The 22,866-nt window shown below is 41.1% G+C and overlaps 7 protein-coding genes across 7 annotated transcripts; 3 read left to right on the top strand and 4 right to left on the bottom strand.

Annotated features, from left to right (window-relative positions):
- Positions 1 to 1,683: 1,683 nt before the first annotated feature.
- Positions 1,684 to 4,422, bottom strand: LOC138132799 (helix-loop-helix protein 1-like). The gene is made up of 3 exons (XM_069050453.1): positions 4,350 to 4,422; positions 2,263 to 2,388; positions 1,684 to 2,175 (listed from the first exon to the last, which is right to left on the bottom strand). Exons 2-3 carry the CDS (start codon positions 2,334 to 2,336, stop codon positions 1,929 to 1,931), a joined length of 321 nt encoding a protein of 106 aa, XP_068906554.1. The 5' UTR covers positions 2,337 to 2,388; positions 4,350 to 4,422; the 3' UTR covers positions 1,684 to 1,928.
- Positions 4,423 to 4,639: 217 nt separating this feature from the next.
- On the top strand, positions 4,640 to 14,332 carry LOC138133074 (uncharacterized). Its single transcript, XM_069050868.1, has 4 exons — positions 4,640 to 4,843; positions 11,922 to 12,129; positions 12,179 to 12,360; positions 12,507 to 14,332. The coding sequence occupies exons 1-4, from the start codon at positions 4,817 to 4,819 to the stop codon at positions 13,932 to 13,934; spliced, it is 1,845 nt and encodes a 614-aa protein (XP_068906969.1). The 5' UTR covers positions 4,640 to 4,816; the 3' UTR covers positions 13,935 to 14,332.
- On the bottom strand, positions 5,188 to 5,920 carry LOC138132794 (larval cuticle protein A2B-like). Its single transcript, XM_069050450.1, has 2 exons — positions 5,768 to 5,920; positions 5,188 to 5,711 (listed from the first exon to the last, which is right to left on the bottom strand). The coding sequence occupies exons 1-2, from the start codon at positions 5,777 to 5,779 to the stop codon at positions 5,253 to 5,255; spliced, it is 471 nt and encodes a 156-aa protein (XP_068906551.1). The 5' UTR covers positions 5,780 to 5,920; the 3' UTR covers positions 5,188 to 5,252.
- Positions 14,333 to 14,445: 113 nt separating the features above from the next.
- Dbp45A (putative ATP-dependent RNA helicase Dbp45A) lies at positions 14,446 to 16,217 on the bottom strand. The gene is made up of 4 exons (XM_069050440.1): positions 16,014 to 16,217; positions 15,261 to 15,966; positions 14,848 to 15,203; positions 14,446 to 14,795 (listed from the first exon to the last, which is right to left on the bottom strand). The coding sequence occupies exons 1-4, from the start codon at positions 16,081 to 16,083 to the stop codon at positions 14,518 to 14,520; spliced, it is 1,410 nt and encodes a 469-aa protein (XP_068906541.1). The 5' UTR covers positions 16,084 to 16,217; the 3' UTR covers positions 14,446 to 14,517.
- A 122-nt stretch (positions 16,218 to 16,339) lies between these two features.
- RIOK1 (RIO kinase 1) lies at positions 16,340 to 18,346 on the top strand. Its single transcript, XM_069050438.1, has 2 exons — positions 16,340 to 17,686; positions 17,740 to 18,346. Exons 1-2 carry the CDS (start codon positions 16,556 to 16,558, stop codon positions 18,118 to 18,120), a joined length of 1,512 nt encoding a protein of 503 aa, XP_068906539.1. The 5' UTR covers positions 16,340 to 16,555; the 3' UTR covers positions 18,121 to 18,346.
- LOC138132785 (nonsense-mediated mRNA decay factor SMG9) lies at positions 18,103 to 19,709 on the bottom strand. The gene is made up of 3 exons (XM_069050441.1): positions 19,569 to 19,709; positions 18,367 to 19,519; positions 18,103 to 18,316 (listed from the first exon to the last, which is right to left on the bottom strand). The coding sequence occupies exons 1-3, from the start codon at positions 19,623 to 19,625 to the stop codon at positions 18,123 to 18,125; spliced, it is 1,404 nt and encodes a 467-aa protein (XP_068906542.1). The 5' UTR covers positions 19,626 to 19,709; the 3' UTR covers positions 18,103 to 18,122.
- Positions 19,710 to 19,942: 233 nt separating this feature from the next.
- LOC138132789 (inositol-tetrakisphosphate 1-kinase-like) lies at positions 19,943 to 21,462 on the top strand. Its single transcript, XM_069050446.1, has 4 exons — positions 19,943 to 20,079; positions 20,130 to 20,228; positions 20,275 to 20,947; positions 20,995 to 21,462. The coding sequence occupies exons 1-4, from the start codon at positions 19,972 to 19,974 to the stop codon at positions 21,132 to 21,134; spliced, it is 1,020 nt and encodes a 339-aa protein (XP_068906547.1). The 5' UTR covers positions 19,943 to 19,971; the 3' UTR covers positions 21,135 to 21,462.
- The last annotated feature ends 1,404 nt before the right edge of the window (positions 21,463 to 22,866 follow it).

Below are 22,866 nucleotides of genomic sequence, written 5' to 3'. Positions count from 1 at the left end.
ATGTGACATGAGTATAATAATATACCTTTTTGAATTTCAACCACCAATGTGTTCTCTAAGTCCAAAATTTTTAAATTTTTAAAAAGAGATTGGGGTACTATTCCTGTTGCTGAAATTATAAATGGTAAAATCATATTATTATTAAGACATATTATTGTGAAGGCTTGCTAGCATGTTTTACACAATAAAAATAATGAAAGACATTTTGGCGACAACTTTTTTGTCCGTCAGACTTCTTTAGAGCCGAAATAATTATACCTTGTTCAATTTAGAGAAATTGCCAAAATTAAAAAATAATAATCATATTTTCGCACATAGGGCGATGATTCTCGCGACAGTGGTCTATTTTTTTGTGCGTTTAGAAACAGTTTTATTGAGGATCTATTCTGAAAGATTTTCTCCAGATAGGAAATTTTGTTTAGTAGGCTTTTCCATTTTCTGGTTCTGATTAGAGAGCACTCCTATATTATTATGTAAATTATAGTCCATTTTTTAATCATAGTCCGATGTATCAATTAAAAAGCAGAACAACTGTCATATTGCTATCTCTTTTCAACATGATGTAAACAAACTATTGAAATCTTGTACGTATTGTATTAAGCGTGTCCCACTATGCATCTCGCTTTAGCATGTGTGATTCGACGAAGACACGAGTTGTACGTTTATTACATTAGCGACGTCAAATTTTTAGGTTACGTTTTAACCACATTATTTGTGATAGTTTTGTTTAATTTTGCTTGAAATGTCCTCCGTATGATGCCAACGAAAACCATGTGGACAGATTAATTTACAGAATTTGTAAATTGCAAAAATAATATTGGAATTGCGCGGAAACTTGCAAGACTGGAAGTTAAAAGGTAGGGGGGTAAACTAATGCATGGCGTTGCCGAAACAAAATCTAGGAAGAAAGAAAGACAGTCTAAACGTCGTTGTTTAGTGCTGTTTTCAACAATTTTTAATATATCTGACCTATTACTTGATAAGTATGTAAATAGTTATCAAAAGAGTTCTGAAGGGAGCGGTTTTTTGGAAGACAAAATTAAAACGGAGGAATGAATTTCCAGAAAAACCAACAAAGCACGAAAGAACACAACTCAAAATCTTAAAAATTGAAATTTGTTATATCTCTTATGTTGCCTAAATAAATGTTCAAATATTGGTAGAACCATGCACTGCTGTCAAATGTCGAAAGCAGACGCAGGTCATGTCGACTTCTTGATTCGGACTAAGCTCATCGGACTATAATAAAAAAAATGGACTTATAAACCCTATCCACAAATTCGACGCTACTGACCACAAAAATACGTACCCGTAATCAGAGAAATAGACAGTTATCGTTTTAATTCAGAGTTGATGGTGCGCTGTTATTGATAAGAATCGATCTGGTTGTTCCCGTCTTGCCTTCACGTCAAATCCCGAGGGATGCGGATCGGGAAAACGGGCGCAGATGGCCGGAAAAGCTATTTATTTAATTTGACCGTTAAATGGTGTTACACCAGACGCGCACAATACGTTTATAATCCGTGTTTGTGACGGGGAATTTACCACCAAGCAGTGGACTATTTATGGAAATCGCGAAAATCCAACAGGAAGTAATAAATAAGTGAGTAAATAACTTCCTGCTGCGAGGAGCAAGGTAATATCGTTCGGGAAAGAAAATAACAAAGGGCGGTAAATGTCAGAAAAATTTATTTAAACGAAAAATATACAACAAAGAAATATTTTGTACTTGGGAAATGCAATTTTTGGTATTAATTTTTGTAAAAAGCAAAATTGGAATAGTTTTAATAATGTTTTTTATGAAAGAAAGTTTAACGGTAAAAAAGTATAATTTAGTTTCATCAGTTTCTTGTGCTAAATAAGATTAAATTATGTATGTACAGTGCTCGACTGAATAAACGTCGCAAGCTAGGGGAGCCCCGGCCACCTCACGCATCTAGCACGTGATTCAAATAAGCGATGTAACAAATAGCCAACCGCAGAATCTCAATCTTGGAGAGCTTCTTGTCCGGTGGCAGCGTCGGAAGCAGCTTCCGCAGCTCAGCGAAGGCGACATTGAAGGCCTCCACTCTGATCCTCTCCCTGGTGGCGTGCGCCGTCCTGTATTTCTGCGTGGCCCGCCGCCGCCGCCGCCGCTCCTCTCTGCTGAGCGCTCCCATGTCGCCGCTCTTCTCCCTGCAATCCATCAGCGTTCATATCGAAATGCCGCTTCCACATCAATTTCGATATGGAGTCGTACGTCAGTTGTGACGTTAATGTTACCGTTTGCGCGGAGCGACGTTATTGCAAGAAGTGATTATTTGCAGAACCTCCCGGCCCTCGCCGTTGCTCGTCATGGCATCTTCAGTCGAAGAGGTGCAACACCAGACTTGTATGTCCTTAATTTTTCTGGAAAAGGACAAATCTGAAACCGCCTCATTAATATAAAGTAGTGGAGGTGATATTTTCATAAAAGTTGACGTGCACGAGCGAGTTGGTGGAGCAAATAGGGGAATTTGGATTCTGGGCGAAGCGCGAGGTCTCTCGGGGGCAATACAGCCCCCACGGGGCCCAAGACCAGCACGTGGCTTTACTTATCACCCCCGAATTATACGATTATCAATCATATAAACAAAATTGTAATTTGATTACAATCACACGCTTGCTGGTAACAGTGTTGAGTGGAATTGAACAAGCTCACAAAGAAACGGTTGTTTACTCCTGGGGGCAAGATAATTTCCTGTTTTTGTTTCGTTTATTATTTTTTACAACTTAGGATTAAGTGTGCACCTCGTAATGTCATTTCTGGTAAACCATAGATCACAGATCTGTGGATCAAGGACAAACATTTGACACAGTTTATGCAAAATATCAGTGTCACGTGTCACCTAAGATTTGTAGAGTTTGTGCAAGATTTTATGATTTATTAATAGAAACTCTTCCACCGTTTGACTTTGACCTTTTAAGACATCCATCTTTGATTAATCTATGCCATTTCTTTCGTCCCTGACCTAACCCCATTTGTCTAATACATTTTTCTATGGTTTTCAAAAATAAAACTAATTTTTTGACACTAATGATTCAACTTTATACCATTTTGGACAACTCTGTAAGTGGTTTACAGAGATTGTATTGAAGGGACAGAAAACTGGTGCCCGAAATTTTGATTCAGGGACTGTACTTTGACAAAATTAGTAAAATTTCCTTTTTTTTGAAAAAAATGACAGTATTTTGGAGTTAACTAATAAAACACAAATAAAAGATAACACAGGCTACCATTTAAAACATTCTCTGTAATTAATAAACCATTTCTTCCGTCGCTGACCCCACTTGTCTACTTAATCCATTTTTCTATGGTTTTAAAAAGTAAAAACCAGTTTTTGACTCTAATGATTCAATTTTATACCATTTTGAACAGTTCTGTAAATAAACATTTGTCGTCTATGACTTCCAATGTAGAATTTTCTTGGAAATATTAAAAAAAATCGATCTCCAAAAATAATTTATTTGGATCAATTTTAAAATTTGTCAATTTCGAAAATATACAAACATTCAGAATGTTTTAACAGGATGTTTGAAATAAAATATAACACAAGGTACCATTTGAAACACGATTTTTGATTAATGCAAGCGATTTCTTTCGTGACTGTCACCATTTATCTACTTCATTCATTTTTCTATGGTTAAAAAAAAAAACAACATATTTTCTTGATTTTAAAAATACAATTTTATAGGATTTTGAACATTTTTGTAAATCAAAGAATGTATTCATCGTCTGTCTTCTAATGTAGAATGTTTTTGTGAAATTTTATTTTAAAAAAATCGATATTTTTTAAAATAGCTTATCTGTTCTATCTGAAATCTTCTAATTTCAAAGATACTTATAACGATATTCACAAGGTTTAAATTAAAACGAACGACCTTACTTTAACACCTGGACAAAATTTTGGAAATAGAAGTATTGAGAGAAGTTGGAAACGTGACTGACACCATTTATCTACTTCATTCATTTTTCTATGGTTTTCAAAAAAAAACATATTTTCTTGATTTTAAAAATACAATTTGCATTTTTCTAATAATGAAAATAATGCAGGAGATTCTTCAAAATAGAAAAAAAGTCAAAATATCGAAATTTTGACTTTCTAAAAATTGATTAGACTCTTTTGGTCAGTTTTTATTTCATACAGATACCTAAATTATTTACATCAGCAAACCTTTTCCACATTATTAAGTTTTTTCTTTTTCCTAGACAAAAAATGGTTTTACGAAGACAAAAATCCTGATTTGAAAAAGAAATTGATTCAGACATTTGTGTGATAAAAGAAATATTTTAATATTTCACATTTCGAGGAAATTTAGGGATCCCTTACCTTTGAAAAAAACACCGCACCGCGCCTAACTTGCCTATCTGCGAGATTCTTATCAACTAACGGTGATAACAGGGATGAGTCTGAGCATCCCCCAGCATCCGGACCCACCCCTGGACCAATAGCCGCCCGGAATCTGTCCCGGCCCGCCCAGAATCAATAACTGCATTGTTAAAATCGCTTTAATATCTGGTCCGGGGTGGAGTTTTCCGCTTTTCCTCTTGCTGGAAAATCTGGCCGCAAGAAAAATTTCACCTCGTCCTGTCAACCATTCGAACAAGACAATCGCACATCGGTTGTCTTGGAAATAATTGTGCGTTTCCAAGGCAAATAGTGAGTTGTTGATGTCAATGGGAATCTTGGCAATCGATTGAAGAAATGTCAAACGAAAGTCGGGAGATGGTTTATGTAATGTTTAAATAATACGTTTGAATATTGATTGAAGTTGCGTGACGTGGTCCTAGACTGATATGGCTCTGCATTTCAGCGGGAATCAGGTGAGATCGGCACAATTTTTTCCCAACGAGAACATAGCTATCGCTCCAGGTTTGTCACTTTTTGTAACGCTAATTAATCAGAAATCGAAGTTGATGTCGTGTCTGGCCACACGAAAAGTGGCAAATTTGGTTTCAGGTGGGTACACAATATTAAGTTTATTCAGTTTTAACAAGTAGGACAGGAATCAAGTGACAGAAACGCGTTGACGTACAACACAAAATGGCGGCGGTGATTTTTGACAACATTTTCCAAAAAAAGTTTCGTATTTTCCACTAGATTTGACACTTAGGACATATTCCAGTACCTGTTTAGTTGTAAAATTTTTGGGAGATTTTGGAAAGTATACCCTTTTTTTAAAAAACTACTTTATTGGCGTGCGATTTTGTACAAATAAATAACAGAGCTAGCCTAGTGGTAGTACCCCACAGGGGCGGCGACCTTAGCCACGGGAGCGCCGTAGCCGATGGGAGCGCCGTAGCCGGCGGGAGCGGCGTAGGCCACGGGAGCGGCGACTTTAGCTACCGCCTTCACAGCCAGTGGTTCCTTGTGCACGACAGCGTTGAACCCGTGCACGGGATCAGCCGTGTACTCCACGGTACGCTTGGTACCATCGGGGTCGATGACGGAGTAGCTCCCCTGGACGACGTCCCCGACGCGTTGCTCCCTCTGGCTCTTGGAGTCCCCGGTGATGCCGTCCTGGACGTCGTACCCGTAGGCGTACTGAGGGTTGGGGTCGTAGTCCGCGACCTTGGCCACGGGAGCGGCGGCGTAGGCCAAGTGAGCTGGGGCGGCACCGTACGCGACGGGGGCGGCGGCGGGGACCACCCCGGCGTTCGCCACAGCTGCGAGAGCCACGAATACGACCAACTGAAAATGACGCTACATGTTTAGAGTGATTTTTTTTTTTTGGTTTGTTTTTTTACCTTGAACGCCATCGTCGAAGTGATTGCGGCGAACGCGGACCGGCGGGCTTTTATACGGGCGAGAAGTGGAACGGTGGTCGGATCTGGACCGACACACCCATCGCTCGGCCACCGAAATATTATATAATCGACGGTTTTTATGCAATCGTTTATGCGTTTGTCATGATCGGAAAAATGATGGGCCGTGTGAAATGTCAAGTTTGGATGGGTCGAGATGGTTGCGCCATGGGTGTTTCGATCGAGGCGATCTGGTTTGCGTCAGAGCGATAGATCACGGTCCGGATCAGTGATTAATTCTATTTAAATTGATTAAAGAGCGAATTTAAAGACAAAGTGTTGCGACATCTCGCCGAGTTCCTGGTCGGGGTGCGCAAACCGGACTCGGAAGGATTCGATTTCTATTTCTAAGCGTTCCTCGACCAATGTTTTTCTATTTCTTTCTGCGGATTCTAGCGTTTCAGGATAATTCTGCAAAAGTGACAAAGTTTTTCGACACCTCTTAGGAGCAAGTCTTATCTGTACATTTTTCTGTGTAGTATTTTCACGGTGACTAAAAATTGTGAGAAGAGAAAAGGATATTAAGATGCATTTTGTTCACCTTTTAGTAAAAATAAAAATGAGTATTTTCCTCAATTAGTAAAATAATGACCTGGTGTACTATACACATTTTATTGTTACTTCTCCACAAAAATTAATAAAATAAAATACAAATTTTAAAATCAACAACGATCTGTGGTAGCTTTCAGCTTTCAGTCTTCTTTAATCAGCAAAAAAAAAATCAAAGTAATTTTTACTATTGTGTACCCGAAAACAGGAAATTATGCATTTTTTGTGTTTTGAGAATCTTATAATAACTGAGCAATCCCTCAGTACCCCATGTATGGGGTGATCAAGAAAGACTGTTTAAGTTGGTAATGCTGAATTTAATTTTTAAATGGTACAACTGGAGTAACTTCCGGTTGTTGACGGCTTCACACTGACAGCCGCATCAGTGACAAGTCAAATTTGACATTTCAAATTAAATTAAACATGCTGGTAAATCGTTGGAGAGAAGAGTTAATTTATGTTTAGAGCAAAATGGGGAGCATTTCAAGAATTTCCTTTAGTTAATTTTTAGATTATTATTCCGAATTCCAACTTTGATTTCTTTTTGTCGTTAATTTTTACTCTCATAATAACCTAACATTTTTGTCGTTATTAATGCTACGTCAGAAATCTGTCAAATAAACCCAGTGTTGTAAATCGCCGAATAAAAAAATGTTCTTAATTGTATTGCCAACTTAAACAGTCCTTCTTGATCACCCGGTAGAATAAATTCCCCAAATTCTGAATGACAATGTCACATTTTCAGGTTAGGTTTTTGGCTAAATCCTACCCTCGCAAATTTTGCCAGTCTGTTTACAGTTTAAATTCCCACCACCTATTGAATTATGTTGGCAAAATAAAAATATTCCTAAATTGGGAATTGTTATAACGAAAGTTGGCAATATAATTATTTTATAAACGTGATTCGAAAACAACGTAATTTACTTGACGCTAAAATGAAAAATGCTGTAGTAAAATGTTTCGAAGAGATAAAAAGGTTGGCACGTTTTTTTCCCTTTATTCTAAAATGAAAATTGACAGAATAATAACCTCAAAAATAACCTGACGCATTTTTCACCAAACTATGTTGCCGGTTTTATTTCTAACGTAGAATGCAGTGTTGGTGGAAATTTAGAATTGAGACAGACTATAAACTACCTATAAAATTAAATGATCCTGTTATTGATGTGGGAACGTAATTGTATGTGTCAACTTTCAAAGGTGCCCTCAACAGATATCCAAAAATTCCTTTCACGAATATGTTTGGAATCCGTTTCTCATGATGAAATTTAGTCTGGGGGAATAGTTTTCAAACGCGGCAACATTGCTAACATATCATAGAAACAAAAAAAAAACACCTTCATAAAATAAATGTCAATGAAATTGTGACAGTTTTCAAATTGTTTTCAAAATTAGTTTTACCGTAGATGAATATTGTAATACAGGGTGAGCAACAATAACTGTTACAGTTGGCAATAAAAAATTTTACATAAAATTTTCAAGACTGTGAATTGTACCTATTTCGGTTTGTTTTATTGACACTATTGACAGCTGGTATACATTTCATATTTAAACGTCTTGGCTTTTGTAATCTTTTATTAATAAAATGGTTTTTTCGTTGGAACATGACATAAAAGTTACCAAAAATCACCAGAATTTATTGCCAACTCAATCAGTACTTGTTGCTCACACGGTAGAATAGAACTGCAGAAAATAAAGCTGTATTTAACTGCAAGGACATACACTATGCGTTTTCCTAAGGGAAAGCACCTCAGTATGAATGTTATTAGGACTTTTGATCGATTGAGAGAAAAAAAAATGTAACCATGACAACTACATACGGTATTTTTAGTTACTTATTGCGTTGCTACCATTTTCATTTTCACTCTCTGAGAGTTTTTTCTTTAACTGAAAGCTGCAGAACAGTTCTTGGTACAAAATCGGGGTCTATGTTATGCTATGCTATGCTACTAAAACACCTGTCCGTCCTTTTTGACACACCCGATATAATCTTTCTCAATTGACAAAAGTGACCTTGAAGGTGATTTTCAAAACTGTCTTTCTTGATAATGGGAAATACAAATAATGCAATTATTTGTTTTGCAAATGTTGACAAAATTAAGGAATCACTTGGTATATACTACTCATATTTAACTTATTTTTCCATAAAAATAAAAATAAAATGAAAAACCAAAAATCTCAGTAATGAATAATATTCAGTGATAATGTCTACAGGTTTTTTCAATTGACAAAAGAGACCTTGAACGTAATTTTAACAACCATTCTATTTGAAAATAGGAAAGAATGCATTTTCTGTCCACAGTTTGTTAACCTTTTAATAAAAATAAAATACAAATTTTAAAATGTCAACACATCTTTCTCAATTAGCAAAAGTGACCTTGACGGTAATCTTTAAAACCGTTACACTTGAAAGGGGCAAACAGTGCAATATCTTGTGTTTTGAAAATTATTGAATCACTTGCTACTCGCATTTTATTGATCTTTCAATAAGTAAATATAATAGTAGTTTATTTGACGAGTTCTTGTGTACACAAGAACGAGTTGCACACAAAGTCTTTTTGTTCGACGAGCCCCTTAAAGGCTCCAAATCGCGTAAAATCTCTAAAATTAGCTTGACGTTTTGTTTTGACAAGTGGTGACATTTATCAAAATGTCTTAATTTCTGACAGTGTCGAACAAAAAAAATTTTTAAATGTCAATAATATTCTCTGCTAATCTACATTCTTTCTTAATTAACTTTTTATCGTTATAGAATGTATCCTGTGAGAACAATAAACATAAATATAATTTAAAAGTGACCTTGAAGATAATTTTTTAAAGTGCTCTACTTGATTCCAGGAAATAACGCTTTTTTTTAATTACGGAATCACTTGATACACCTATTATTCACATGTTGTTCATCTTTCAATAAAATAGTTCTTTATTTAACGAGTTCCTGTGTAAATTGGGCTTTTTTGGTATGAGGGGCTACGAATTTACACAAGAACGAGTTGAATACAACGTTTTTTTGTTTGACGACCCCCTTAAAGGCTCCAAATCGCTTAAAATCTTTAAAATTAACTTGACGTTTCATTTTGACAAGTTGTCACATTTATCAAAATCCGTTCACATAGGAGAAAATTCTCAAATTCTGACAGTGTCGAACAAAAAATAAATAAAGTTGATACAATCTTTAAAACGTCAATAATATTTTATAATAATATCTAATGTAAACAATATTGTATGGTAATGTCTACAGTTTTCCTTGATTAGCGAAAGTCACCTACTCCGGTACTATTCCGGACACGGAATCTTGGCCAACATTTTTTGACATTTCTAAAAAAAATGATGTAAACCAATCATTAGTGTCATTAATAAATGACAGTTATTAAAAATCACTTTGAAGTTTTTCTTGTGACATCAAAAAAAGCAGAGAAATGGCATTATCGAGTCAAAAGTTGGGTTATATTCAATAAAGGCCAGTTCACACATATTTGTCAGTTAAATGTCCGTTGTGGCCAAGATTGATGGCCGATTGCACCGACGTTCCTTATTTTTAAGCCAAGCTTAAAAACAATTGTTGCTACGATTTCAATAATTGTATCCAAGGTTTTAGGCTCTTCTTAATTTTAAACTACGACGGTGCAAACAGGGCTATCCATGTCCGGAATAGTACCTAAAGTTGGATTTTCCTCTCAAGGTCAAATAATTAAATTTTTTGGCTCTGTAATTATGTTTTGTAAATAGTGACATGCAGGTAAACACCGTACAGGTTGGATTGAGCATTGCTAAATCGCATTATGTTGGTTAGCTGTATGTCATTATTTACAAAACATAATTACAGAGCCAAAAAATTAAATTATTTGACCTTGAGAGGAAAATCCAATGTGAATGGACTTTACTAACATGAAAATAAGCATCCACATTTTTATGCTTTAAATCTAACCCTTAAATAATCACCCAATACACCATACGCATTAAAATAAGATTTAAAAAACATCAAATAATTTTTTATTGTGGTGTCTACTACATTCTTTCTAAATTAGCAAATTTTTGGTGTGTCAAAAATTTTGAATTTGGAATGTTGCAAATCCAATTGTTTATAAAGCATCAGAAAATGTTTGGACGTTAAGGGATTTACGTTCCGGATTCTTGCCATTCCTCTCCGACACTTGTTCTTCCGGAGCCGATCCTGCACAACCACAACGCCGTCTTTCCTCACTTCCACACTTTTCATTCTCGCTCATTCCATTCTTATTCCCACACTCATTAACCCTCATTTTAATGGATTTGGGTATTGCCTTTCATTTCCACTGTCGAAATTGACGAAAAATGCAAAAAAAAATCGTGATGACAGACGTTGCAACCATCGCAGAGAATACCTCTCAACACACATCTCGGCGCTCACCGAAACCTTTCACCTAAAATTCCACCTTGCAGATCTCGCCCGGCAACGACCTCATCTTCGATCCGCATTGTCTGCACTTGGACCGAAATTATCGAGATCTTGGCATTTCGCCGCCAAAACGATTCGATTCCATTTCGGGCCGCAATAATTGCGCCATCGGTTCTCATAACTCGAGACAATTCTGCACGGCACGAGCGGCACGCAACAAAATAATAACAATCCGGTTAGCCTCTTTTTATCATCAACCGATTTGAATTGTGTCAGGAACAGGAAGTCGAACTCATAACAATCGATGTGGAAAACGAGTCAGTGCGACGTCGACCTCCTCGAAGAGTTGGCGGCCGAAGACAATAGTTTTCCAACCACAACACGTCATCGGAGCTCGCAATCAATCAGGCCGTTGACTGTTAACAGACATTACAAAGGCGCGGTGCGTTTGTGCGTGTGCGGCCGCAAGGGTTAGGACAATATGGAGAAAGGGTCCGGGGGTAGCTTGATTCGTCCGATTTTGGAACTGTCAAATTTGGAATCTGTGTGTTGATGGAGCAAAGCACAAAGCAGTACAGGGTTTAAGAAAGAATCAATCGCGCCTTCCGCCCCTAATTAGGGGCAACAGGTGAGTCGCGTTGGATTTTTGGGTCGGTTCCAGCTGGTGGAGCGCTTAGCAATTGGTCCCCGCCCGTTTAAGGGATTATCTCGGTGCGATTTGGCAACATCCCCCGGGAGCGGAACAGGTGCTCCCCTCATTAAACACTTCGTTTTCCTCGCCACTCGACGCGGGGTAAAAATTCGATTACCCTCCCATCCAGTTCTTAACTCGTGTAATGACACCCCTGCACAATTGAATCTCGCACGTGTTATCGCGGTCCCCCTCGAAAACCTGCTCCCGATCCTGCGTCGGGGGCGACTTTTTAACCGGTGTTTGCGTTCGCTAATCGCCACATTTATCATGAGGAATTAGGCGTGTTCGGTAAAAAAACGCAAGATTAATGGGTCAGCGATGGGTTATTATTTTTATTGATAAAGCGACAGATCCGTCGGTGTTTGATCAATAATTTCCATTGTATGGGCATCTGCGTGACAAAATCGCGTCCACCATATCGGGCAGACATGAAATAAATAAAAACTTGTCAGGCGGAGTCTAACAGGGGCGAGTTTTAGTTCGAACAAGCGTACAAACCGCGGGTCTTGAGGAACTGGGAAGTCCCCAAAAGGTACAACGACAAGCCGAAAAGGCGGACGGGACGGACCGAGGTCATCTCGAACGACAGGGGGCACCTTTTGCCGGGGGTCCCCAAGTCGAAAAGCAGTCCGTGGGGGAGTTTCATGGGCACCTGGCACTTCCCCAAGAAGATCGACAGGAAGACTGGTACCGCGACCGCACTGTTGAAGGTCACCGGTTTAATCTTGGTTTTCAGCCGACGAGCTGAACGGTACCGTGAAGAATCCCACCTGCGAAGAGAAGAGGCAAGCGAAAGAGTTGCGCCAAAAGCTCGAACAGATCGTCGAAGAGAACGAGAAGAAAGTCGAACAGGTGGAGGCGACGGAGGGTGAGGTGGCGCAAGAGGCGCAAGAAAACCAAATCGAAGAAGTCGAAGAGGTGAGTCAGTTTGAGATCGTTTCAGTTGCGGTTTCATTTTGTTTTTGTTCTAGGCGCCATTTTGTCCAATTCACGGTTACCTACCCGATTAGTTGATTTGTACAATAATAAAATAAAACGTCCGTTACTGCTTCAGTTAATGAGAGGTTTCTTTCATGTCTTGCGTACAGAGGGATGGGGACAAGGAGAACACGCGTCCTTACGTTCCTGGGGACGTTACCGACCCCCAGCACAGACTGTCAAATCACCAGGTCTTAGCTGAGAGTCGCTACGGTCACGATCGACCCTCTCGGACGGGGTATCCAAGATATCGAGACGATTTCTCGTCGAGACAGCTTCCCCAGATCGACAACAAAATCAACAGAGATGAGGTGGAGGAAGAGTGTCAGAGACACAAAGCAATGGCGGAAGCAAGTTATCGAGACGGAGTGAGGAGTTGCAAGAAGAAACAACCTTCCGCGATCCTCGCGGCTATCAAAAACTTCCAGTTGGCGAAGAAATTACACAGAGAAAATCTGGAGCATGACCCTCTTCCGGACACCATCACAAATCTGAAGTATCGTCAGTTGCAGATGCACCGCTCGGGAAAAGAGCCTGGTTTGGCTCTGAAAGACGACAATTTCGCGACTGGAGTGGGGTGGAAGGGTTATCCGGGTTACGGTCCCACCAGGTGTACCAAGATGAAGGTTTACAGACCCAAAACTTGCGGGCACGGGGACAACCACGAGGTTAAGAATGATGGGAGGCCTAGTAGCGTGACGAGTTTCGACAGGAAGTGGCGCTTCATCAGGCAGCGAAAAGTGAGTCCGATCGAGCTGGCCATCTGTTGGGACCTGACCCCCGAGAACCCCAACGACGAGCCGAAGAGAACCCCGCACATAGACGGTTCCAACGGGTCTCTGGCCCCGGCGGTGTTCTCGCTGGTTCACACCCCCAAAGAAGAAGAAGAGTCGACGGGCACGGTCGATTCGGGGCCGGTGTTCGAAAAGAGACCGGTCAAGGACCCCCGCGACAAGGATTTCGTCTTGGACAGGCCCAAAACGTCGCTGCCGCAGGACCAGAAGCGCAGGACGTCCGGCGAGAGCAGCAAATCCGGGGGGTCGCTCGGGAAGAAGCGCGCCAAGAGCGCGTACAACCTCGACGAGGAAGAGGACGAAAGGAAGAGTTGTTCGAATTGTAGTCAGAACGAAGTGCACCAGAGCACTCCGAATCTGAGCGATAAGAAAGGGAAACACTCGAGGATGTGCATGGCTTGCGAGATGCGAAATGTCTCGCTGAAAGACAGAAGGGCCAAAAACGAGTACAAAATGGCCTTTAAAGCGGGTGTCCCTCAGAAATGCGTAAGTAGGCCTAGCTATAATAGGATTGCTAGATGCAACTTTAACGTACCTAAACAAAAAGATCCTTACAGTCCCAAAAACTATGCTATACGTAGTTTAGCTCCGCCTTTTTCTTTGCAGAAGGATAAAAGACAGGACTATCCGGAACACTGGCGGCTAGCTACGGTTTATCAACACTCGTACAAACCGATTCACACGAGAAAACGTCCGTTGCTGGCCACAGTTTTTAAATGAGAGAATCCGACACTGTCAAGATTTTTGTCCTGTTTAGTACGGTTCCGTGTAGGGTAGAGGCCGCTCTCGACGCACGAAGATGACGAAGTTTGAGGCTTGCGTTGGGCAGAGAGACGGCCCAAGTACGGGTGACAGATCGTCCAATTGACGAATTTCAGTACCGATTGTCACCACCGAAGCGCTGTTTCTCGTGCCAAACGCCAGTAGATTTCGTCGTAAACTTTATCGTCTTTGTGGGAGAGTGGCCCAGCAGATGTGATTTTAAAGTTTCTCGGCTAAAGTAGGCACTGAGTAGGTATCGATAAGAAAACACTTAATTAAAAAAAAATCTAATAAAAAATCTTAAAAAGGGACCCATTACAAAGTTGTTAAAAAACATGTTTTTATCAAAATATTCACGCTGAGAAAAATGAGATATAAAGAAAGAAATTTTAAGCCAAAGAAATCATCATTTTTTATTGTGACGAGAAATTTGTTATAGTTTTTCAAAGTTTCGTCAAAAAAAAAAACACAGATTTTACGATTGTTTTATTATGTCGGTTTTACAGTTTTCCACATTGTGTTAAAGTTACAAATAAACAAATCAGCTCGTTTGTTCTGTACTTTCATTATCTTTATCACAGTTTTCACCTTTATCGCTACTTTCGATTTTATTCTTTGCTTTTTTGCTCTTCGCTTTCCTACTCTTTTTTATTTTTTTCCGCAACTTCTCTTCTTCTTCGTCTGGATCTAGCCCCTCCATCAACCACTTCTTCCTCTTGTTGATCATTTTCTTCTCGTAAAAATCTTGCTCGTCCAGTTTGATGTACGCCTCACTCTTGGTGACAGAAACTTGGGTAAAAATCTTACCAACCTCGCTATCTAAAATTACCAAAATCGAAATGTCACTCAAACTCCCCCTTACAATCTATACCGTCTAATTTAAATTCTGTCAGCTTAGTCTTGATGTGCTCCTCTATGGCTTGCAACAATTTAATATCATAGGGAGTGACCAAACTGATGGCTTTCCCGCTCCTTCCAGCTCTCGCAGTTCTGCCAACCCTGTGAATATATTCCTTGGGGATTTTCGGCACGTTGTGATTAATTACTAGTTGTACTTTGGGTATGTCAAGTCCTCGACTGGCCACGTCCGTTGCCAACAATATCTTAATTGTATTTGATTTAAATTTTGCCAGTGCTACCAATCTCTGTTTTTGTTTCATCATCGCGTGAAGCGCCACATTTTCGAAGCCTACTTCATTGAGAGTCATTGACATTACTTGGCAGTTCCTAAAAACATATTTACAAAACAAAAACAAAAACCAAAAAAAAACGCGCAAAACCTACTTGCACGTGTCTGTAAAAATGAGGATATTTCCGTCCGAATTGTTACCGCGATAAGTTCTTATGGTTTCCACCAGATATGCGTCTTTCACGTCTTTGGGACAAAGAACGTAGTGCTGTTCGAGATTTTCGACGGTGGCGACCTCTGCCGGTGCCTCGTAGAAAAACACGTCTTTCCCCGTCACGGTCTTAAGTTTTTCAAGAGTGTCGGTAATGGTGGCGGAAAAAAAGAGATTCTGTCTTTGTTTGGGTAGCGCCTGGAAGATGGTCTTGATTTGTTCATCAAAGTGGCCCCCCAACAATCGATCTGCCTCGTCCAGCACCAGAAACCTGAGTCTGGACAAAGTGAAAGTTTTGCAACTTTCTAAGTGGTCAGCTAAACGTCCTGGAGTGGCAACCACAATGTGGGGCCTCTTTTCCAACTCTTGACCTTGAGTTATCATACACATGCCCCCCACAATCACACAGTGACGCAAATTCATCGCTTTGCCCATCACTGCAAACTGATCGGCTATTTGGTAAGCCAGTTCTCTAGTGGGGGTCAAAATCAGGGCAAAAATTCCATAAGGGTCCTCACACAGTTTCTGAATTATGGGCAAAGCGAAAGCGAGGGTTTTACCGCTGCCCGTTTTGGCAGCACCGATGCAGTCTTTCCCTTTGAGGATTTGCGGAATACAGTTGGTCTGGATGGGGGTTGGGGTCTTTACGCCTAAAATGTGAGGTTAGGATCAACACCACAACAAATTACTCACGGACCTATGGAGGCACATTGTCGGACGAGCCAGGGGTTAAGTTCGAGATCTTTGAACGATGTTTCTGTCATCATTACGGTGTGACTATTTGTAATGCTGCTTTTTTTTATCGGAAAATACCTTACACGTGGTTTTGACAACCAAAACCAAGGTCCACAACTGTCAAACCCAGTGATAATACAAAAAACCCGCAGTTTTGTAAATTAAGGCATTCATTCAAAAATATGTATTCAAAATTATTTTTTGATTCTTTATAAGGAGAACAGATGCATGGTGCAACCTGTTCTTGATTTTCAGCAAAACCTGAACGATACTTCTTTAGTTCTTTATCCTCTACCCCTACCTAACTACGCGTCCATAAATTTTGTTAAATTCAAAATTCATTTAGCGTTGTTAAATACAAAATCAATAAAACCGCATAAATCATTTTGATAAGGAGTAACAAGGCGGGAGAGTTGTCATAGTTGAAGATTCTTCAGCAAAACTAGTTCCGTGACAGTTGTCAACATAACCTCAATCGGTAGCGTGTTCGTGTTAAATACGAGAATGGAAGACTTGCGTGAAGAAGAATTGTATCGTGACGCCGAGGAGGACATTAATTTGGATAATTTAACGTTAGAAGACTACTACAGTGAAGAAAGCAACGACTCCGATTTTTGCTATTACGAGGCAGATTTCGCGACGAAAACCAGCCAGCAGAGAAACCCCCAGACCTCTTCCAACAAGGTAAGCAACTACCAACCCCAGGACAACCTGTTCAACAAGTACTCGAACAAAATCAACGTCGAAAAGTACGAAATCGGGCGTTTGTCTAATCATGCCAGCAACCTGTTGGCGGCGACCGAAAGGCGGCAAGAAAACGAGCGAATCCGCCACAAAGACAAACACGACAGAGCCACCGCCGAGCAAGTAATGGACCCGCGTACCCGAATGATCCTGTTCAAATTGTTGAACCGCAACGTAATTTCCGAAATCGACGGTTGCATCTCGACCGGGAAAGAGGCGAACGTGTATCACGCGTCGGGCGACAAGGGCCACGTCGCGATAAAAATCTACAAAACGTCGATTCTCGTCTTCAAAGACCGCGACAAATACGTTTCCGGCGAGTTCAGATTCAGGCACGGCTACTCTAGACACAATCCCCGCAAAATGGTGCGCACCTGGGCCGAGAAAGAAATGCGGAATCTGATCAGGATGCACTCGAACGGGCTCCGCGTTCCCGAACCGATTTTGCTGCGTTCGCACGTGTTGCTGATGGGGTTCGTCGGGCGGGACGGCTGGCCGGCTCCCAAACTGAAAGATGTGGACCTGGGGCAGTCGAAAGCGTGCCAAATCTACAGGGACGTGGTCGTGATGATGTGGAAGATGTACAACAAGTGCAAACTGGTCCACGCCGACCTGTCCGAATTCAACATGCTCTACTTGAACGGAGAGATCTACATCATCGACGTGTCGCAGTCGGTGGAACACGACCACCCCCATGCGCTGGAGTTCCTGCGGAAGGACTGCACCAACGTCACCGATTTTTTCAAGAAGAAGGAAGTTGCCACGATGGGAATCAAGGACTTGTTCGATTTCATCACGGACCCGACGATCAACGAAGCGAACATGGAAGAATGCTTGGAGGCGTTGGCGGCCAAGGCTGCGGAACGCACCGAGATGAGCTCGCAGGAGCAGGTAAAAAAGTTTCAATTGTTCGGGTAGGGTTTGTGCAATTTTGTCCGTCGCAGGTCGAAGAAGAGGTCTTCAAACAGGCGTACATCCCCAAGCGCTTGACGGAAGTGGTCGATTTTGAAAGGGACATCAACGGAGCCAAGTCGGGCCGAGTGAACGATCTGGTTTACAAGACTCTGGTCGGCTTGAAGGCCGACTTGAGCGGGACAGTCCAACACCCGGAGATTCTCGACGACAAAGAAGAATCGGAAGAAATGTCCGAGGAGGAGAGCGACGAAGAGACGAGTAAATTCGTGGATTCGTCACGGCCGAAACACGAGACCCTTGAAGAGAAAAAGGCGCGGAAAAAAGCGGTCAAAGAAGCACAAGCGGGCAAGAGGAAAACGAAAGTGAAAAAACACGTGAAAAAGAGACAAGAAAAAGGTTCAAAAAAATAAATTTATGGCATTAGCTTAGTGTACTCTACAAAAAAAGAACTTTTTTTCACGTTTTCCCATACTTTGGAACAATAGACGATCCAGGTCTTTTCAGTTAGTTGGACGTGAGTCAGAGAGCTTTTGATCGCGCCTAAAATGTTGGCGCGCAACTTCTTCACGAGGTCTTCTAGAGGGGGATGACCGTCGTAAATCAAATCTGCAAAAATAAAAAATAAAGTACTTTTTTTTTTCGTGTAATAAATTTACCGCTCTTGGGGTTGTATTCGGGGATCAAGTAGACGTTAAAGGGCTCTCCACAGTTCTCCTCGTTCAAGCAATAAATGAGTTTGCTGGACGCCAGTCCCAAAGTGGAATCTTTCAACAGTTTGGACTTCTGGAACAACAAATTGTAGATCTCTTGTATCGTTTTGAATTTTCTCGGGGAAAAGTCTTCCATTTGGGCTTTGTTCTGTATGAGCAGTAAGTGAGGAAAGTGGTCGTTTAGCTCGTCTTCGGGATTGGAATGTGTGGGTTTTAGCATTTCCGCAGTCTGTATGAATCGGACGACGTTGCTGTCGAAAAAATAGTCTTGTACCACGATCAGTACGTGACAGACGCTCATCAAGAACGCTGTCAACTGCAGTCCTTGAATTTCCCCGCTGTTTTCCAACGGGATAAATTCACTGACGATATTCGACCGTTTGTTTTCGCTCTGTACCAACTCGTCTAGGACAGACACGGACATAAACGGTTGACAGTCTAACAGGATCACGCGGTTTGAAGTAATAAACAAGTCGACCCCTCTGGTGGCGTTACAATTACCCTCCACATGTTCGTTAGTCTGGATTTTGAAAATCTCGCTTCTAATCCTGTCATCCTCGTTCATCCGCATGTCGTTCAAATTATCCGCGAGTATTTTCACGTTATCGCCGTACTCCTCATCTTTGGGCCCTTCATAATTCTTAAAAATCGCCTTCTTCAACTCGTCGCTCACGCTATTGTGCGCGATCAGATTCAAAATCGTCGACTTGCCGACTCCCTGGGGCCCCACGACCCCCACAACAAGAAAATCGTTGTTTTCCTGGACAAACTCTTGCACGTTTTCCGCGTACAAGACCGAATCGTCCAGAAATTTAACGCTTTTGGTCATGGATTTGACGGTGGGAGCGGCGTGAGTCTCGGTGCTTGCGCTGCTGGACGAGATGGAGAGCGACGTTGAGAGGTCGTGGTCTTTTTGTGCCCGTTTCGGGGATAAACTCGTTTCTTCCGAGTGCTCGCGCGCTTTCAGGAGGATCGTGGGTTGTTTCACTTTAGTGTCGCTTTTGGAGTTCGCGTCTTTCAGTTCTTTGTCGAATTTGAAAGGGGTGCTGCCGCTGGGGCTCCTGCGGCCGTAGTAGCTTCTCCCGAAACTCGGAGCATCCTAAAATCGGTCTCGTCAATAATCTCTACGGTATTGTAACGCTGCTTGCCTTATTTTGCGTCGAGAATTTTTTCTTGTAGTATTTTCCACGGTCGTAATCCGACATTTTGAGGTTAGATCTGTGTAAATAAACAAGTCATGTTGGCAGCACTGAATTGCAATATTTACAACATGTTTGTCGTGTTTTACGGCGAGGGGGTACACGTGAGTCATTGTACACGAGTAAAAACTTGAAAAGTTCATAATCTAATCGTAAACTTTCGAGAAAGAGTGATCTAATGATATTTTCCATGATGACACATCAATGTTGACGTCCTGTAATTAGTTGACGTTTGGGGGCAGGTGACAGCTAACGTGACAATATTTATGGTGTAGCCCCTCTATTAATTCATTCCACATGACGCTCAGTGATTAGTTTAAACAACAAATTTGTTTACTTGAGACGCAAAAAAATGTCCAACAGACGGATAGCGTGTTGGATGTCGGAGAAAAAAATTTGCAAAATCAACTGGGTCGAGTTCGGTAAGACGTCCCTCCAGCACGATTTCCGCTTGTTTAAGGTAAGAATCCGCCCATTTCGTCAACAATTCGGAAAACTGTTTAATTCCAGCTGGATTTGAACAAGAGCCTCGAGTCGCAAGGCCCCTTCTGCGTCCTCTTGCACAAGCTAACCGACATCATTGCCTCAGCTGATCAAGGAGACCCCAAGGTGAGCTTACGCACTTGTGGTTCTCAAATAATCGCGAAAATTACAGTGCGCCAGTCTCATCAAGAAAGTAGAAGAGTACATCGCGGCCCACCCGTCTGTCATCGTCCTGGACCCCATCCCGAACGTGCGGCAACTTTTGAACCGCTACATATCCTACAGAAAAATCAACTCGACTAATCTACACAAACACGGCATTTTTATACCGAATTTTTGCGAACTGAAATCGACCAACGTGGTCGAGCTGTCGCACCAGTTGAAAAACGCGGGGGTCACTTATCCCTTCATCTGCAAACCGTCTCTGGGTCACGGCAAACAAGCCCACGAGATGTCGATCGTCTTCAACGAGCGAGGCCTGGTCGACTGCAAGATGCCGTGCGTGGCGCAGAGCTTCATCAACCACAACGCCGTCCTCTACAAGATTTTCATCGTGGGGGACAAGCACCACTGCGTGGAGAGGCCCTCGCTGAAGAATTTCCAAGCGGGGCAAGACCAAACCATCCATTTTGACAGCGGGGACGTCTCCAAAGCCGGATCCAGGAACAGTCTGACAGTCCTGGAGCCGCACGAGCGGGTGGACCGCGTGGAGCCCGATTCGGAGGTGCTGAAGAGGATCGCGGGGACGCTGCGCGAGGCGTTCGGGATGGACCTGTTGGGGGTGGACGTGGTGATCGAGAACCGCACCGGGAGGTACGCGATCATCGACGTGAACGCTTTTCCAGGTGAGCGATCGCAGCAGACTCCCGAAAAGTATTAATTTGGTTTTTAGGGTACGACGGGTTTCCCGACTTCTTTGACACCCTCTTACAATGCATCAACAATAAAGTCAACGCCAAATACGACAGTAAGCTAGACAGGCTAGGTGATAAGTACTTTGACGACATTTCGCTCGAAAAAATTGATTCGTAGTGTTGATTTTTTCGTCGTACTGCCAAAACCAGCATTGCTCAAAAACGTTGAGAGGTGCGCTCGTAACTGTAACATTCCATAATAATATTTTTATAAAGTTTTGATATACAAGGCCAAAAGTATTCCGCGCAAGGCAGCCCGAATTGGCAAACAATGTGATTCTCGACTGGACGAGTTTACCAAAGAGGAGTCGATCAATTTTCTTTTCCGAGTACTTAATGAACAACTCTTCGTACTTAACTTGTACATAATGTAGCATTTTATTTATACAGCGTTCAAGTTTGATAAATAAGTGTAATCGATTTGTGAATATACACGTAACATTTTTTATGTTTGTTTCAATGGAACTCCCCGAAAGTGGAAAACTGTGAATCATAGTGGATTCGGCGTGTTTTCGAGGCGATAACGTTAATTGGATTGGCGCAATCTTTTTTGCCAATTTCTAGCGCGATAACGTTTTTATGACACAGTTTTTCGCCGTCGCCCGACGATATAGTTATGGACGTTAGTTTCCAATTAAATTTTAATTGAAAAAAATCGGTAGAAATGCGACGCGAATATTTTAGCGACGACTGTGAGACAAGATTAATTAAAATTGTTGATTGGAGTTCATGGGAGAGCACACAGCGAATTTGTGTCTGACGGATGGCACACAACGATAACATGCGAATAAATGTAAATAAATGAATTGAAAAAAAGAAATTCGTTGCATAAAAGTGAAATCGTAAACGAAGTAATTGACGTAGTGACGAAATTTAATTAAGTTTGAGGCGATAGTTGTGAGTGTAGATTTTATACGTGGTGTCTCATAAAAAAGGGAAAATGATTTAATAAAGTTGAGTTCGGCGAAGAAATTGATGTAATAAAGGTGTCTCTTCAAATGTGGGTTCTAAGTCCAAGTCATTATTATAAACGACCGAAAGGTGCGTCACAAACACGTATTACAAATGATTCTTAATTTCTTGTCCAGCAAATGGCCGACAATTTATTTAAAGCAAAATAATAATTGTTGTTAAAAAATTACCGAATAGGGATTTATTTTTCTTTCATTGGCAACATAAAGGGTCCAAGAAGCGACTGTCACGATCACGGCAAAAATCAACCAATTTCTCAAAAATTCAAAACCGTTCTGAGTTACTCGTAAGGCGTCGCTTGATAACCCCCTCGGCCTCTTCTGCTACACACAACGTACAGCTTGCGATAAAGGATACAAATTTGTCAGACATCAATATTTCACACTTAAAAAATTGTACAAAAATTCCACATGACTGACATTTTGTGCTGCCAACCTAAAATCTTTCATTCAAAATTCTTGTTTCGATTTTCTTGCCCAGGCATGGAAATGCTATGTATTTTCCAGACGATTTAGACGAATGGAAAATCAGTTTTTCTAGACCGAGGCTGAAAAATAACTATTGTTTGTATATTGAGTGTTTCTGTATTTCTTGCTCGTGGTTGAAACACCGAAAAAATGGCTGGCGTCATATCCAGCACATTTTGTTATTTTTTAATTCAGCGCGTCAACCGCTTTCATTTTATCCTGATTTTGACCGAATGCAGGAGATAAAATAAATGTTTGACGAGGTCGTAAGCAGTTCTGTTCCTGCTGGCAACTGTCAAAATGGCGCAGTATCGATGAAATTGTATTCCGTAACTTTCGAATTAGAACGTCGAGACTAATAATTCTGATGTCGTTGGATCCGTCTCATTTTCTCGATGAATACCTGGAAAA

Source organism: Tenebrio molitor, chromosome 6 (genome assembly GCF_963966145.1).
Source record: "Tenebrio molitor chromosome 6, icTenMoli1.1, whole genome shotgun sequence".
NCBI classification, from domain to species: Eukaryota; Metazoa; Arthropoda; class Insecta; order Coleoptera; family Tenebrionidae; genus Tenebrio; species Tenebrio molitor.
The sequence above is the reverse complement of the archived record's forward strand: the minus strand, read 5'-3'. Positions and strand labels throughout refer to the sequence as shown.